The 15,949-nt window shown below is 35.7% G+C and overlaps 1 protein-coding gene across 1 annotated transcript in view; it reads right to left on the bottom strand.

The window, feature by feature from the left end:
- Positions 1 to 15,949, bottom strand: part of LOC104490396 (DNA excision repair protein ERCC-6-like) — a 55,553-nt gene that overhangs the window by 19,027 nt on the left and 20,577 nt on the right. Inside the window, exons 6-11 of the mRNA XM_010132675.1 lie at positions 14,991 to 15,149; positions 10,676 to 10,811; positions 3,943 to 4,113; positions 3,313 to 3,489; positions 1,865 to 1,981; positions 334 to 429 (exon numbers count right to left, since the gene is read on the bottom strand). Of these exons, the coding sequence (XP_010130977.1) occupies positions 334 to 429; positions 1,865 to 1,981; positions 3,313 to 3,489; positions 3,943 to 4,113; positions 10,676 to 10,811; positions 14,991 to 15,149 (856 nt within the window). The remainder of the gene's footprint in view (positions 1 to 333; positions 430 to 1,864; positions 1,982 to 3,312; positions 3,490 to 3,942; positions 4,114 to 10,675; positions 10,812 to 14,990; positions 15,150 to 15,949) is intronic.

Genomic DNA, 15,949 nt, shown 5'->3' with positions numbered 1-15,949 from the left:
CTTTCCCTTTGCTTCACTTTTTGCAATTGGTTAAAAGCATGCAGTCACCTACAGCACGTCATCCACCAGCCTTGACTTGTTCCCAAGATCACAAACATATTGTGAAGCCCATTCCATTCCTACTTTTATCTGGCCATGCCGCTACATATATGGATCACTAACTACATATTCCAGGGAACTTTTCTGAGAAAAAAAAAGACATCCATAAAAGCATAAATAAGATCTATGCGTTTGCTTCCCTTTCTACTCAGAATCCAGCTAGAAGAATGCAAAGGTCAGTCCATGACTTCAACCATCAAACTCCACCTGTCATCAAACTTAGTTAATGCCAACCTGCATGTGTCCATTGAGAATATCGTAAACTTCTTTAGAGCTGATGAAATCTTGATAGACTTTACGCTGCTCATCTGTCAAACGGCAAAAGAGGACCTACCAAAACAAACAAAAGAACCACTCAAGTCCAACTGTAAACTCCAAGTAAGAGTGAATTTTAAAGTTTTACAATGTGCTACAATGAAGCTTCACAGATGTCTGACATCTAAGTTAAAACATACTGCATAGCAAGTATTAGAAATAAAAAGCCTCAGAATTTTAAGAAAATTAATATAATAATGAAGATGTGTTTCATGAATTCTCCTGTCTCCTTTCCCAGTTGTTACTTTTTTCCCCCTCAAATTGCTTTAATTTTGGAAGTGCTGCCATTTTCCAGTTTTAATGAGGTAAATGTGCAACGCTGGCATTCTCTCAAAGATAAGTTTATAGGAAAGGCTTTCCAGTGTCTTGTCTGTCGTGTCCCTTACAACTTGCAAATTCTCAAATGGTATCTCATGGGAAGGTTAGCACACATAATCTGTTCTGTTGTTAGCCTTTGACTGTGAGCATATAAAGGTTTTTCTGATGGGCTACAATGGAACAAAATCACTTCCTCACATCCTGCAAGGCACCCAACATTATGCTGTAAATCAAACTTACGTAGTGCCCTGTGATTGACAAGAACAAAAATAAAATTTATTTTACCTGTTTATGATTGCATTCATTAGAGTTAGTAGCCCAGGCTCTTTAAAGTATTTAGAAATTTGAGTTTTGATTAAAAAAATATCATTAGATTGAATGGTCTAATGAAACTGAGTGGCAGAAACTGAGTGTGGTCTACTAATTTATCACGTACCTTTCAGCACTGTCTGGCAAAGACTAGCATGTCTTCTCTTTTGCAGGGAGGAGGCAAGAAGAGGAGTAAGGAGAGGACAAGAAAGCCTGAAGCACTGACACTTGAGTGGCAGAAGAATCTAGTAATTACTACAAGTGAGGATTTCTAGAAATTTCAGTTGTTGAAATAATCCATTCAACCTCCTGTCCTTTGAATCAGAATGTTTCCCAGAAAACATCCCACCTCTTTGCAGAGTAAACAGTTTTAGATAAAAAAGGCTAATATTTTGGAAACTTATTAGAATGTAGAGGCCTAGCTAGCTTGCACTATGAACTCCTATCAGGTATTTCTCTACTATTTGCTGCCCATATTAACCTTTTTACAGCAGAAAACAATTGTTAAAGTGTCCAAGAGATGCACCATAGGAAACATCCCACGGATGACTCATTTGTATGCACCTGTGACCTAGGAGGACAGTATTGAGCAGACCTGACTACACTTCATGTATCCTTTGAGATGAGAGTGTACCTGCAAGACTACGATGATTTAATACGCAGAACACAGGTGAAAAGAAAATGCAACTTGAAAGCTCTACATCTTTTCTTTAGTTAAAACAGCATTTCATCTCCTATTACCCCACGTTATTTCCAGAGGTCCATGAAAGACTGGATTTTGGGGAGGGAGAGGGCTCAGATCTAACAGTAAAGATAAGCAAACCTGTTCATTTTTCTCTGGAAGTGAAACGCTCATTTTCACATCAGCCTTCATTCTTCGCAGCAAGTAGGGGTTTATGGTGTCCCGTAACACACAGGCACATTTGTATGCAGTTTTTACCTGGAAAAGGAAGAAAAGGCAAAAGTTGTATTTTGGTTCTTGATATTAATTTTAGCAACAAGTAAAATTCCGTAGTTTGTAATAAATCCTAATAAAATGAGATGGTTTATGATTTATGTGGATCTACAGTTACATATTCAAGAAAACATGAACTGCAATAAAATTAATGTGAGCAACAATAACATTGGGTAAGTCTTTCTCAGATACCACTATTTATCTTTCATAATTTAGTGGACTTTAAAAGAGACCAGAAATTAGATATTTCTTCTAGAAACCAATCAAAAAATCCACTTGCATAGAACCAAAAACCTCATGAAAAATGGCTAACAGATATCCTGAAGATCAAAAAGAAGCCTCCAGCAATAGTGGTTACTAGGCAATAAGCGAAGATTAGTGCCCACTTGAGACTATTAAAAAAATCGGTACAAGAAAATCCTCATGATCACAGAAACTAAAGGTCACTCTGGCCTTAAATGGAGCATATGGTTCTATAATGGGTAGTGGATGTGTGAGATGGGTATTAACTGTACCTAATGGCTAAAAATACCTTCATTTCTCTTAAAGCAAAATGAAGTATATAATAAATTATTGATACGTAAAAAACAAATTTGCTGTCCAATTTAGAAAATTAATAAGCTTTAGACAGGGGAAGAACTTAAACATAAGAAGAAAATAAAACTTCAGAAATGTATGTGTGCCAAATATTACAAAGAATATTTTAAATGGTACAAGTTTAGTAACATTTATGTGAAACAGCCTGCAGATTAATAGGCAGGGAATTTATCTATCAGCTAATTTGAAAAATATTTAAGTCATTAACACCGAGAACCACAACTACAAATATTAATAGACATACTTATTCAAAATAATATTCCAAATAATTTTTACTTTAAAAATGAAATAGTTTCAGATTTCCAACACCTACTTAGCTTTCTTAAATGAAAATAGTTTTCAGTTTAGATGTAAGGATTCCTCTAATTGCATAATTTGCCAAAGCTTGATACCAAACAGGAAAGTTCTGTTTAAATACCTAGAAATATGAGACCAGTCACCTTCCATACCAATTTGCTTATCTTTATATCAAAGAATACTTCCAAAGATTTAAACTTTAGGCCTTTCACAAGAAAATTTTGTGTATAAGCTATACCCCTGTATAAATAAAAAGGTCTTAATTAGTTGAATAGTCCTTTTCATTTGTGCAGCACTAAAACACACATGCAACTCTTTTTGGGGTTACTGTCTAGAACATACAGCATGAAGTACATTAAAAGTCAGTTTAGAAACAACATAATAATTCCCTTCAAGCAAAGTGATATTTTCAATGCATTTACCTGGACAGAAGAGGCATTGGAATATCCTCCCATGGTTATTGGGATGGAAAATTGCTCCATGAACACAGGAAGTGTTCCCAGTTTCCCTGGGAATACGAAGTCAAAGAGGGACCAGAGCTCCTTTAGGTTATTTTGTATAGGGGAGCCAGACAAGATGATTCGATGGGGTGTACGGAACTATGAATAAAAAACACAAAACCAAAACAAGTTATTTTCATGGTTCATTGTGTAACCTGTCTCCTGTCTCAAAGGATATTAAATTTCACCATCAGTGAATTCTCATTTTAAAATACACGGCCTCATATTCCTGAAATAAAAAGCTTTCTGCAACATATTGTCGATAAACTGTTAGCAGAAAATGAACGCCAGTAATCAGTCATTTATCCCTAATAGTAAATTACTACACAGTTTAAAATTTGGCTTTTTTTCTACACCATACTTCTGTAAATTTATTGCTGTGAAGTCATTAAAAATAAGTAAATTAAATAGTCAAATACAGACCATCATGATTTATGTTTTTATTCTTAACGATCAAATGTATACTCTTACGATAAAGTATTAATACAGACTAGTAGATTTTGGAACCTCCTCCCAGTGCTTAAAATATTTCATTTATTTTTTATGAAGTACCTGCTTGCATGCAATCGTGACTGCAGTATTTGGATTGCGGATTTTGTGACCCTCATCCAGAATCACATAATGCCAGTCATAGCTGAGGATGTTATCCTGCATCAGTCGAATGTATGAATAAGACGTAATTAAAATTCCATTGCATGAAACAATTTCCTGAATTAGCTTCACCTAAAAGCAAAAGAGCACGTTGTCAGTAACAGTGAGACAGACAACTCAGACTCACTGAACTACAGGTTTGCTGCCCAAGGTACATATGAAAAGTTTTGAAAAAGCAGATGTATGTAATTTACTTTGCAAAGGAAGTAAGATTTTTATTATATGATTCTTATCTCATCTGTAAAAGAATGAAGCACTTGAATACTGTGTGACGACAGATCCGAATTTGACCTGAATCCTGGTTAGAAGGAAACAGTGGGTTTTATTTTTAATTTTTAAAAGCTGTAAGTGAAAAAACAAACATTAAATTTGATCAGAGTAATCTGTTTCTTCAAGTTCTCTTCATCTCATAAACCCAGCTTTGTGTACTCTATCTAAGATCTAGAAGATCAGAGGAAAATTAAACAAGTGAACATCTGAAAAACAATCATGAAACTCTGCTTGGTTAATGCTAAATTCTGTCAAATCTTTCTCCTTAATAGGATTAATATATTTTACATTAATCTTCAAATTTTGTGCTTCTGTTGTAAGCTATATCCCTTCCTCACATTTTTACTGGCTTTTATAACTGTAAATAATGTAGGGCAGGGACAGTCTATATCACCTTGCACAGCATTCACAGTATTCGAGACTTGTCTTTCTTGCATTTATCCTCCACATATGAATCCAGAAGACTTAAACAGAAGATGATAGGCTGGGAGACAATTTTGGATAAAATAAACATACCCAATGTAAAAGAAAAAAAAAAAGTAGAATCACCACTGAATTTGCTAACAGAAAGACAAAACCCTTATTACTATAAGTGCCATTAAGAAAAAAAACCAAAACCAACAAAAGGGAAAAATCCATCTCAAAGGCTCAGATGGTGCTAAAGGTCCATGATCTATTATTGTAAAATTTCTTGCTTGGACATGCCCCAAGATTCAAAAAGCTCTTCTGCCTTTAACTGTTAAAAGAATTTCTACTTTCTGATTATCACCTCCTGATAAATCCATGTCACATTACTCAATGATGATGTCATGATTCTCAAAAGAAAATGGAATCTTTAGAACAATTTGTATTACAGACAGAGCAAGATTTCTGGACAGGTGAGGACATCCAAAGCTTAATTCTACCTGGTACATTGCCCATAGTCTGCAACCGTGTCCTACCGTCTCAGCAATGGACTATCATAGAATATTGTAGACATCTCTACCCAAACACTTAAGACAAATCATCTCGGGCGATTTCAAATTAAAAGCTTGTAAAATATGTAACCTCTCCTAGTTTTTGCAATTAATAGGGTATGTCTGCAATTAGCCTGACTTACAGAGTGCTACACTGTTGTCATTAAAAGATGTTTTGTGAAAGTGCTGCTGTTATTATGGAGGCTCAAGAGACCAATCCCTCCTAGAGGGCAAACAGTGGACTAGTAGAAAACAACAGCCATAAATCACGTTGTCAGGTAGCAGAGAGAACAGGAGTGAAACACAGGCACATGAAGGCCATTCACTGTAAACACACCACAGCAGAATCCTAGTCAGGATTTACTGAACCTGTAATTAATTAAAGTTTCCTTCAAGCTAAATTTTTAATAAACAAGGATTTGTGCTGACAATGAAGAAATACAACACCACAATTTTATCAGCTCGCACTACAACGCTTATTAACTCTCATTTTTACTACACTGGGTACTTTTTCAGAGGTTGCCTTTGCTTTAGTTGCAGCTCTTGGAATAATTTTAAATACTTTAAAATATGGTAACACGTTTACAATACCTGCCTGCACGTGTTCCTGTTCAATCCGCTCTAGTGCTTTAGCAGTGGCGTTGGACTAGATGATCTCCAGAGGTGCCTTCCAACCCCTACAGTTCTGTGACTATGTGATTTAATATTGCATGTACACTGTTTTGAGGCTGTGGCATTTCAGAATTTATGCTATTTTATAATGTATTATTTAATTCACAATTCCTGTTTATTTAGATTCAAGCATGTTTCATTTTTTTTTCCCCTCAGAAAATATACTTCAATGAAGCATTTCAGGGGGCATGCACTGTTAAACCAAAAAAAAAAAAAAAAAAAATTAAAAATCAGCTTAAGAGAGACAACTGCTAATGCCAAAAGATTACACAGCAGTTACCTAGCTTTGAAATTCTGAACTCTGGCCTTTAAAATACACTGATGAATAGAGGAACATGCGAGTAGATTGAGTAATTCTGATCTTGTAGTTCTGTTCAGCACAGTATTTCAGGCTTTTACAGTTCAAGGACAGTATTTTCTCCTTACTAAGGGAGTTAAGTTGATTGTGTTCCTCGTCTTCATTGGGATGCAGACAAAGACTGAAAGACTTGTGGCAAGCACCATTTTTTAAAGCTAAAACATACATGATTTATTTCAAGGACACACCTCTAAGCAAATGGTTTTTTCCCCTGTTTGCACCTTGTTGTAACTACAAATTTGTTTCTGAAGTAATAAAACCAGGACAATTTTTTGGACTGATGCTTATAGAAATAAGGTTTATCTTTTTAAGCATAAAGTAATATTTTAAAAAAAACCTAAGAGGATCTGAACTCTTCTCTAATATTATGTATTAAAAATGATAATTTTCTTGAACAGAAACGTGTATGTTAAGAGTGAACCTAAAGAACTAGACTAGTGATAATTATGAAGATCTCTAAACATTCAGATACCTTTAAGGCAAGTGTGACATTACCTTAGAGATTATTAGAGATAATATCTAGTCACTCACACAACCATATATCACTTGTGAATCAAAAATGCATTCTTCAACAGGCTTATCACTTCTCATAACCAACCATTAAGACCAGAGATCCATAAATTCAACCTATAAAACTTCTTTATTATTTCCCTGCCTCCAACAAAACAATCTAAAGAGGCTTCAAAAGAACACATTACTATGTTTAATAATGTAAACGTTGCAATAAAAATAGCTAGAGCACTTACTACTTATTTAACAAGAATGCTACTTCTTGTGACGTGACAGTAACTTTATGCAAGTTTGGTCATTAACTCAGAAATAGAGCTTTTGGCTAAAATAGAGGTTCCCTATGCAGTCATGCCAAAACCTGCGACCTCTGCAACTCATTATCTTTACATGTAGATTGTATACTTGACTGTGAGGGTAGAAGGTCTAAAATCTTAAGTGTGCAAAGTCATCTTCAAATAGATGGTTCCACAGCTGCAAGCATCAGCATTGCTCTCGGGGGCTGCATTGTGTGTCCAGCATTTGACCAGAATAAGGGAATGTAAAGTTAGGACCATCAGAAAAAAAATGTTAAGACTAGTGATACCTGTTCTAAAGATCAAGAAATACGAAGTTCGCCCTTGATATTGAAAAATACAGTCTCCTTCCATATGCGATATGTTAAACCAAGATAACCAAAGTTCATGCTGCCTTTTACATCCTATGATTTACAAATGCTCATGTGTCATCAGAAGTTTTGAAACAACAGACAAGCTCTTTGTCCAGAAAGCTTTTTCTCCTACACTTACAGAGCTTTCTTCCCCTTATCTTCTGTTCTATACCATAAATAAAACAGTCTTTGTGATATATAACATTAGATTTACTTCTTTATTTTCTCCCATTCTTAGAGGTCTTGGAGTACTTTGTATTTACAAGTCACTTTAAGCTACATCAGATTTGAGTGTAAACCATAGTAGGAGGTCAATAGCATGAGACCGCACCACAGGACATATTTAACCACAAATGCTATACCTTGTTCACACTGAAAACTGCCTCCACACGGGAAGACCTCTACTGCTTCCAGCTTAAGCAAATTCTTTGTTATAGAAGAACCAAATGATCTTCTGTGATCACAGATAATAATTAAAAAAAGAAAGTTTTAAATTTCATCTAAATGCCTTAAACTATGTCTAAAGTCTTGGTAACCTACCCAACTTGCTATTGTGTCGTCCTTCCACCATCCTTCGTGGATAGCTGAAGGCCTTTAAACTATTAGTCATACTTCAAGGGGTGAAATTGGAACTCCCTTACTGCCAAAATCGTCTACGTTGTTATTTTAACAAAGGAATGAAGTAGTTTCTCTTTTGAAGCATTACATATGCTAGAAATCTACAGAAATACTATGGCAGCAGAGATATCTAAGCAGGATGTCTCAGTGACTCATCTGAAACAGGCTGACCAGATTTGAAGCCAACCTTGTGCTTACAATTCAGACTGTTATTTCATACTATTATTATTGTGGAAAATCCTGAAGATGCTTGTGAAGAACACCAAAATGGACTGGGAAAAGAGGATATGCCAAGGCAATATTAGTAAGCCTTTCACTTACCACCCTGCTCAGAAGTTCTTTTGTAACTCTAAAGAAGTGTCACTAACTGACAAGATGTGCAAGGTATTGCTTAGCATCAGTGTATGATAAAACAATTGGAATGGATGTCTTTCCCACTCTTCACCGTTGAGCAAATATTTCAGTGTGCGAGTCAAAGAGCTGAGGGACAGGATCTTGCAATGATGCTTGGATACCTTAGAAGGTACAACAGAAAATACCTATTCATAAAAGCATATAATTTCATCAGTGCTGAAAGTTTTAGTATTTGCTAATATTAAGATCTTCATTGTCTGATGTCCAGTTAATTTGGGGGACAATTTTGTTCTTCCACTGGTCCAGACCATTCCAACCTCTGTTAGCCCAGAGGCTGAAGTGACCTTTATCACTCCAAAGCAGATAACAACATTCAGTTCTCCAATCCTGTATCCTGGTGAGTTAGCTGTCCAGCACAAAACTCTTCTCATTTACTTTCTGATAAACCACGATATAGTAACAGAGAACCAGGCGAATCCTGGAAGTGTCAGTTTAATTCCAAACAGGTCTATGCAACATTGAAACCACAAATGCACAGTGACTTGGCTTTTGGCCATATAAAATAAATCTCAATCAAAAAACAAATGTATATTCTTACACAGTCTAACCCCAATGTTCATTTTTCTCAGAGTTTATGCCTCATGCCAGAGCATAAGGGCAGAATGGTCCCTGGATGAGTAGTATATAAAGCTAACATATGGCATCACAAGAGTCTGCTTTGTGTAGGTTATCAGACGATGGAACTGACACAAGATCAGATCAGTATGAATGTATTCATAGGAAGAATGTATATTGAAAAGAAATTCTAGGCAGGAGGTAAGTCTCCTGGCCTGGATTTTATGCGATCTACTCAGTGTACAAGTGTTATTTATACTAATAAATTAGTAGTAAATGTTTCTTGCAGGTATAAGGACAAGTAGAATGGGAAAGCTTTGGTTTGTTTTTTTTTTTTTACTTTACGTTAGTCATAAGCTTGCTCTTCTCTGATTAAGAAGCATCTAGGGAAAAACCTGTGCATGAGGTGAAGATCACATCATCAGTGACACTTGTTTAAAGCATACTGTTGCAGCTGTCAGAGGATGAGGCATCAGGCAGAATTTAGAGAACTGAACCTATCTAAAGTGATCATATGCTATCAGAATTCCTTATGTTAAGTTGTTGAGTAGGTATTTGTGGGAGGACAACAAAAAGGTGAACTCCTGAAAACATGACTATTCCTGCAGATGGAAGAATCAGAAGATGAAGAGCTAGTCTGTCAGGTATGTTAATTAACAAATAACCCAAAATAAGCACTCAAGGTTTAATTTAGGAAGACATGTGAGCGTCTTATTGAGGTCAACAGACTTTTAGGACTTGAAAACATACCAAGTTAGTTGAACAACAGGAAGCTATTAGCACATTAGAGCGTGCTATTCCTTTTTTGCCATGTACTGTAACTGCATCAATTACCTCAGAATACGTTTAATCAAGTGCAATTAAGCACTATATAATTTTAATGTTATTACAAGAAAATAAATATTTAAAGAGAAATTTAAAAATGCTTTGCTGAATCCTGAAAATCCATTAAAGCATCTGAAATATGAGGCCAAGGGAAAATAAAAATGCAAGTTTTCCTTGCTTTGTTCCTGCAGGGTACCAAGGATTGAAACATCAGATAAGTCAGGCTTGTCCACTTAAGAAATGGAGTAAGAACACGCATGTTAAGTGACTGGCCGACAGAATTAAAAGACAGGAAAAGCACTGCTTGGAAAAAAGAAAACCAACAAAGTAACGCTGTCATTAAAGAAAATGAGACTAGATGATGTCAACTGGCATACTAACTAACTGAAGAGAAATTGCCTGTGCAAACAAAACATTAAATATTAGATCAATGATACACCGATTCACAGAAGCACAAGGAAAGAATTCAGCAGTAGCAGAAGCATGAGTGTGTATGGTGTACGAGCAGTCTAATCATGAACTTCTAGCATGGACATGCAAAGGTCCAGCAAGAAACCTGTCACTATGTTTAATTTATTCAGGCAATGCAAGTCTACACCATAATATAAATGAATTTTTTGTCCGGTTTCCTAACAAATCTATACAACACAGTGAACTTTTTGTTTTTTTAAAACAATGAGAGAAAGAGCACAAGCATGCACAGAAACATTCGGGAACAGGGGATTTTGTTTGGGTTTTTTTTTTGGCTAGCACGGAAAAGAAGAAAGAAAGATAAGCTTCTGGAATTACAAAATGGATGTCAAACATTACCTTGTTGAGAGTATAAGAACCAGTTTCATGAAGAATGGCGACTCTAAATGGAGGCCACCAAGTGTGCAATTCTTTCACCCACTGATGCATCACAGTAGCTGGACAGACAATCACTGTTGGACCCAATCCCTTGTACCTACAAAAAAAGTATTCAAGAAAAAACAATGCTTTAATATTAAGTGGCTAATTAAAATACACACATATGAAAATGACGTACTTTATAGATCAAGTAGAATATGAGAACTATGGCAATTAATTGGCACTTTGTTTTTCTGGAAGTTTGTTTTTAAAGGAAGATGAAAGGGGTACTGCTGTATGAACCTACCCACGGAACAGTTAATGGATGCATCTATCAAGATAAACACAGAAAGAGAAATTAGGCATAAGGGAACTTCCTCCAGTGGTAATACAAATCAGGTTTGGGTGACTGCTGTTTCTATAAGAGAAAAGAAATCATTAACAAACAACGATTTTATTACTTCTATCAAAAAGAATGTGTAGCTAGAGTCTCACAAGTGGACTTGTACGCAGGTGTTCTGCTTCATGTTAGTAGTACACTGTACTATTACCACCATAATTTACAGACAAGACAAGGACTCTAAAGAAGCAGAATGTATCACCCATGGAAGCTGAGGTCTGAGCTGGGCTTACACTGTCTCTCAGGTTTCTTACGCATAATCATATGATTGTTTTTGAGAATTACTGAGGATGTTTGAAACAAAAATCTCTATTTTATGCTCAGAGCCACTCTTACGGTTAAGAAGAGAAAAATTGCTGGTACAACAGCCAAACAAGAAATATTACCATCACAAACAAGTACCAACAATCATATAGGAAATATACTAAGTAGTGGTTACTAGTAGTTATTTTTCAAATATATTTCCTCTTTAAAAAACAGAATAAAATGACTTTGCAAACAAAGGCAATAGCTACTGTTATCACACACTGATCTGTGTCTGGCTGACCATTACTATTCAAGTGGTAATAAAGACACAGTTCAAGAGGGCACAGTATACATTCAAGATCACACACATGTAGCAATTTAGGATTTCCCAGACAGCAGCGATATCCTACTTTAAAAAAACCCCAACTTGTTAATGCCTTCAGAAATTGCCACTATTAGGAAATAGTATTCTTTATTAAAAGCTTATACATATGCAGAATAACAACCTGGATGTTGGTTACCTCTTTCACTATGAAAAAATATTATCTCAGAACCTTACATAGTCTTAAAACACTCCAAGCAATCCAAGGGGAAGTTTGAAGATGGAGGTGCAAAAAATAGCTTCAACTATGCTATGAATCCAAACAGCCACTGCTACAGCTCTTAGAAGTGAGTATCTATAGCAAAAAAGCCAACTTTCCCAGAACATACTAGTTTCTCATTCTTCATGGTTCGTAACAAATCACCCTGGTCTGTATCAAACTAGCTCACATGCTGTGTTTATCCATTTGTTTTTCCCCCTCAGCTTACACAAAGAGTTCACACTCCCTTTGATCAATTTTCAGAAAATCCACTTCCCCTCCACTCAGTTGTGCGAAACCTCTTCTGTGTCTAGCCTGGCTGCAACCACTTTCCACTAGCCAACACTTGATTCTTCTCTTTTATTAATTTATACAAAAGAGTCATCTAACTTCTTCCAGACTGTGCTGTTTCACAGAACTAACCAAACCACACACTTCTGGTTGCTACACTTAGGAGGCATCTCTCATTCTCCTGATCACTGCAACAGATTTGCTCTGCTGCCAATTCAATTTATACTTGTTTTCCTTGAACAAAGGTGACCCAAATAAAATTCCAAACCAAAGTCTTAATGGTGCGTTGCAGTAGGATACTAATACTGCCCCATCCCCAAATATATTGTCATAATGTATTGTCCTTTTTCCACAGTTGCACTGTACTAACAGCTTATGGTCAATATCATGTACGATCAACATACCCAAATCTCTTTCTTCTTCTGTTGCTTCTGGTTTATAAAACTCAGTTCACAGCAAGTATACTTTATTACTTCTTATTTAATTGGATATGATTAGAATTGCAAATAAGATCTACTCATGCAACTTACTACCAAGAAAAACAAAGATGTAGTCATACTATATTTATAATTTCTAAGTACTCAAAAATTAGCAGAGGAAAACATGTTGCATTATAACCAACTGTACTGCCAAGCACTGGCAAATCATGTCTTCAAATTGAAACTGAAATGACAACTAAATACTAGTGAAAATAAAGGAACAGGGCAGCAAGAGCAATACAGATTTTCTGGGGCAATGGATTTTTATTCATGTAAGCACCATAAAACCTAATCTCTTTGCCACTCATAGTAGAGACTAAGCCTTAATGCTTAATGTGTATGATTATATCTCAGATCTTGAAGAGCACAGATGAGTAAATAATCAGCGTACACACTTTATGGCAGAGTGATCTCTCAAATAAATGAAGCAAAGTCTGTAGTGAAAGATGACATCTTTGTTAAACAAAATAATGTATTTGTAAGCAAGTGAACTTGTGGACCTCCAAGCCCTTCGACAGGTTTCACAAACAGATTTGAACCTAGATACAGGCTAGAGATGTGTTACTTGAAGTTTGCTGCTGCTTTGTTTTTTATTGTGAGGAGACCATTGGTCTGAAAGCTGCTGCTTGTTCCAATTCTCTCAGCTTGTCTAGCAAAAAATCTTTCCCACTCTATAAATCTTGTTTCCCTTACACCCTTACACCACCATAGTTGCAACACTTATACTGATACCTTACATAACATTTGCCTTTCCACAGCTTATGGCTCAATTATTGTTAAAGGTGAGACATTCTAACTTTTCTAATAGTTATACTTCATGTAACAAGAAGTTCCCTATTTCATATAGTCTTCAGGCTCCTTCAAAACCAGAAAAACATCGGAATCAGAAGTGGTTTACAAAAGGAAACTTCTATTTTGTTGATACTCAAAATATTTAGCTTTGTTTTCTATCAGTAAAATTTTCTGCAAAAATATTCTTTACAATAAGGGGTGGAGAAATGGTTTCCTCCCATGGAGTTTCTATCGTGATGGTCTTAATAACATGCACCAGCCAAAAATGAAACTGAACACAGTATCTTACACACAGCAAGAACACTCCCGACTTAGGTCTGCAGTTAGATTTTGGCCTTTTCAAGGTTTTGTTGTAGTCTCACTGCAGTATTTTAGGTCTTAAGACGTAATTGTGTAACAACGTCAGGAGAAGGATTGATTCCATCAACTCAGTGGTCCTCCAACTGATGCAGGGAATGTGCCTACACAAAACAATCTGTACAGCAGCATCCTGAAATCAGACAGCCACATCAAAATAAATCAATTGGCCTAAGTGATGGAGAACCTGGAGTTTTTTATATAAAGGTTACAGTAGGAAGCAACTGGAGAAAAGACAGTAATATTTTGTCTTTAAAGTGTTATTTTGCAATTCATGTATATGCTGAACATAATTTAAATATGCCTCTCTATAAAGTTAATTATTTTTGTTTAATATAATACAAATATAGTGATATTTGCTTAACTGCATGTAGTCATTTACATCGGGTAAACAGGCCAGCAGAACTAGAAAAATCAAGTATTGTTCATGTGTGTGTTTATAAACCAAGGACACCAATGAGTATTTTTTCCAGCAGTTTCACCTGCGAAGAAGGAATTTTAAAGCACTGTTCAATAACAATAAAGCATAAAAGATCTTATAAGAAAGGCCAGTCACTCTAACATAGTTTTGAAAAGCAACAACAGCAAAAAAAAGCAGATGAAAATTCCTCTGTATAAGTCACTGTTTTTACTATTACTACTGGTTTTTGGCATGGAGAATTCCCTGACGATCAAAAACTCGATCTTTCTTTGCAAATCAGCTTGTTACTTCCTGTAAAGCATTACCTCGTGGCTTGCCAGAACAAATATTTTAATGTAAAATTTAATAAATGGAACTAAAGGTATTACCTCCAATTTAAAATTCCATATTGTGTAAACTATTGATATTAATGTAATTGAGTTTGTAAACAATCCATTTGTGGAAGCTAACCTTAGACACTGTATTGACCCAAAATATCTAGTGTGGCTCATCTGCAAAATGAAGCATCAATGCCTGGAATTCATTAAAAGTGTTACATGTTTAATTTTTCCTGCCCTACAGCTCCATTGCCTCGTAAAATTTTTCCTTTGATGTCCCCCACTAAAAGAATTAAAGGAATATTGTAATTGAAATGTCATTAATAATTCACAGGACCCTCCTCCACCAGCAATACATCTGATGAAATATTAATTGAGCTCTACAGACTGACAGTCTGCAGAGGAGCACTTGCCTGTAATTTGAACCATGAGTCCTGATCTTGCTGTAGCTCAGACCTGCCAAGAAGGCAATTATCTGGATGGTCTTGCCCAATCCCATCTCATCTCCCAGAATTCCTCCTGTCTGCTGGCAGTGCAATTCCCAGAGCCACCTAACACCTGTCTGCTGGTACCTAAAACAAGGAAAAAGAAGAGGGCCAATGTTTGATAATACAGATCATAACAGAAAGTACTCATGAATTAATGATTTGGCAAGGTTCTTATACTAGTTACAGTAACATGCTGGATGTGTGTTTTACATGAGTGCTGTATTTACTAGGTCATACATTTTTGATGCACTCAGACATTACATGTGACTTTCATTCTTTATGCAACACTAAAACATTTCTAATTAAACTGACAGTCATGATAATTAGAGGCTATTTTATTTCATGTATATTTTAAGTGTTAAAAGCAACCTGAAAAGCAATTCTAACAAAGCATTATCTTTTCAGAAAAGATGACAGGTAAGGGTCTAGTAAATTATATTATCTGAACATGTATCTTGAACTGAAGGAAAAGCTTGACTCGTAAAGGGGTACAGCCTTTGCTTTCACTCCACTGTGAAAACTGATCGCATCTGCCAAAGCATTCTTTCTTTTTACGTAAATTCATTCAATGACATTTAGTCTCTTTTAATGAAGAGGAAATCCAAAAAAGCAAAATGTTTTAGGAGACAAAACAATAGAAACTTCTAGTGACTGAGATGCAGCAGAGCATTATTATGTGAGATTATCAGGGCAGTTTTTACTCCAAGTTATTCACTGGAAACTGTATAAGCAACAATGTAAAATACATTCCAATTGAAAGAAGTAGACTAGAGAACAGGATTAACAAGATGTATCTCCTCCTGAAAGGTGGAGGTAGGATGCTGTACTGAGAATCACTTTAGGACATGCTTTTATATAATGATGTGAAACAGTGAGACCAGCAG

The sequence above is a fragment of the Buceros rhinoceros genome, unplaced genomic scaffold, assembly GCF_000710305.1.
Source record: "Buceros rhinoceros silvestris isolate BGI_N320 unplaced genomic scaffold, ASM71030v1 scaffold11170, whole genome shotgun sequence".
Lineage (NCBI taxonomy): Eukaryota > Metazoa > Chordata > Aves > Bucerotiformes > Bucerotidae > Buceros > Buceros rhinoceros.
Note: the sequence above shows the minus strand (reverse complement) of the source record. Positions and strands in the feature narration are given on the sequence as shown.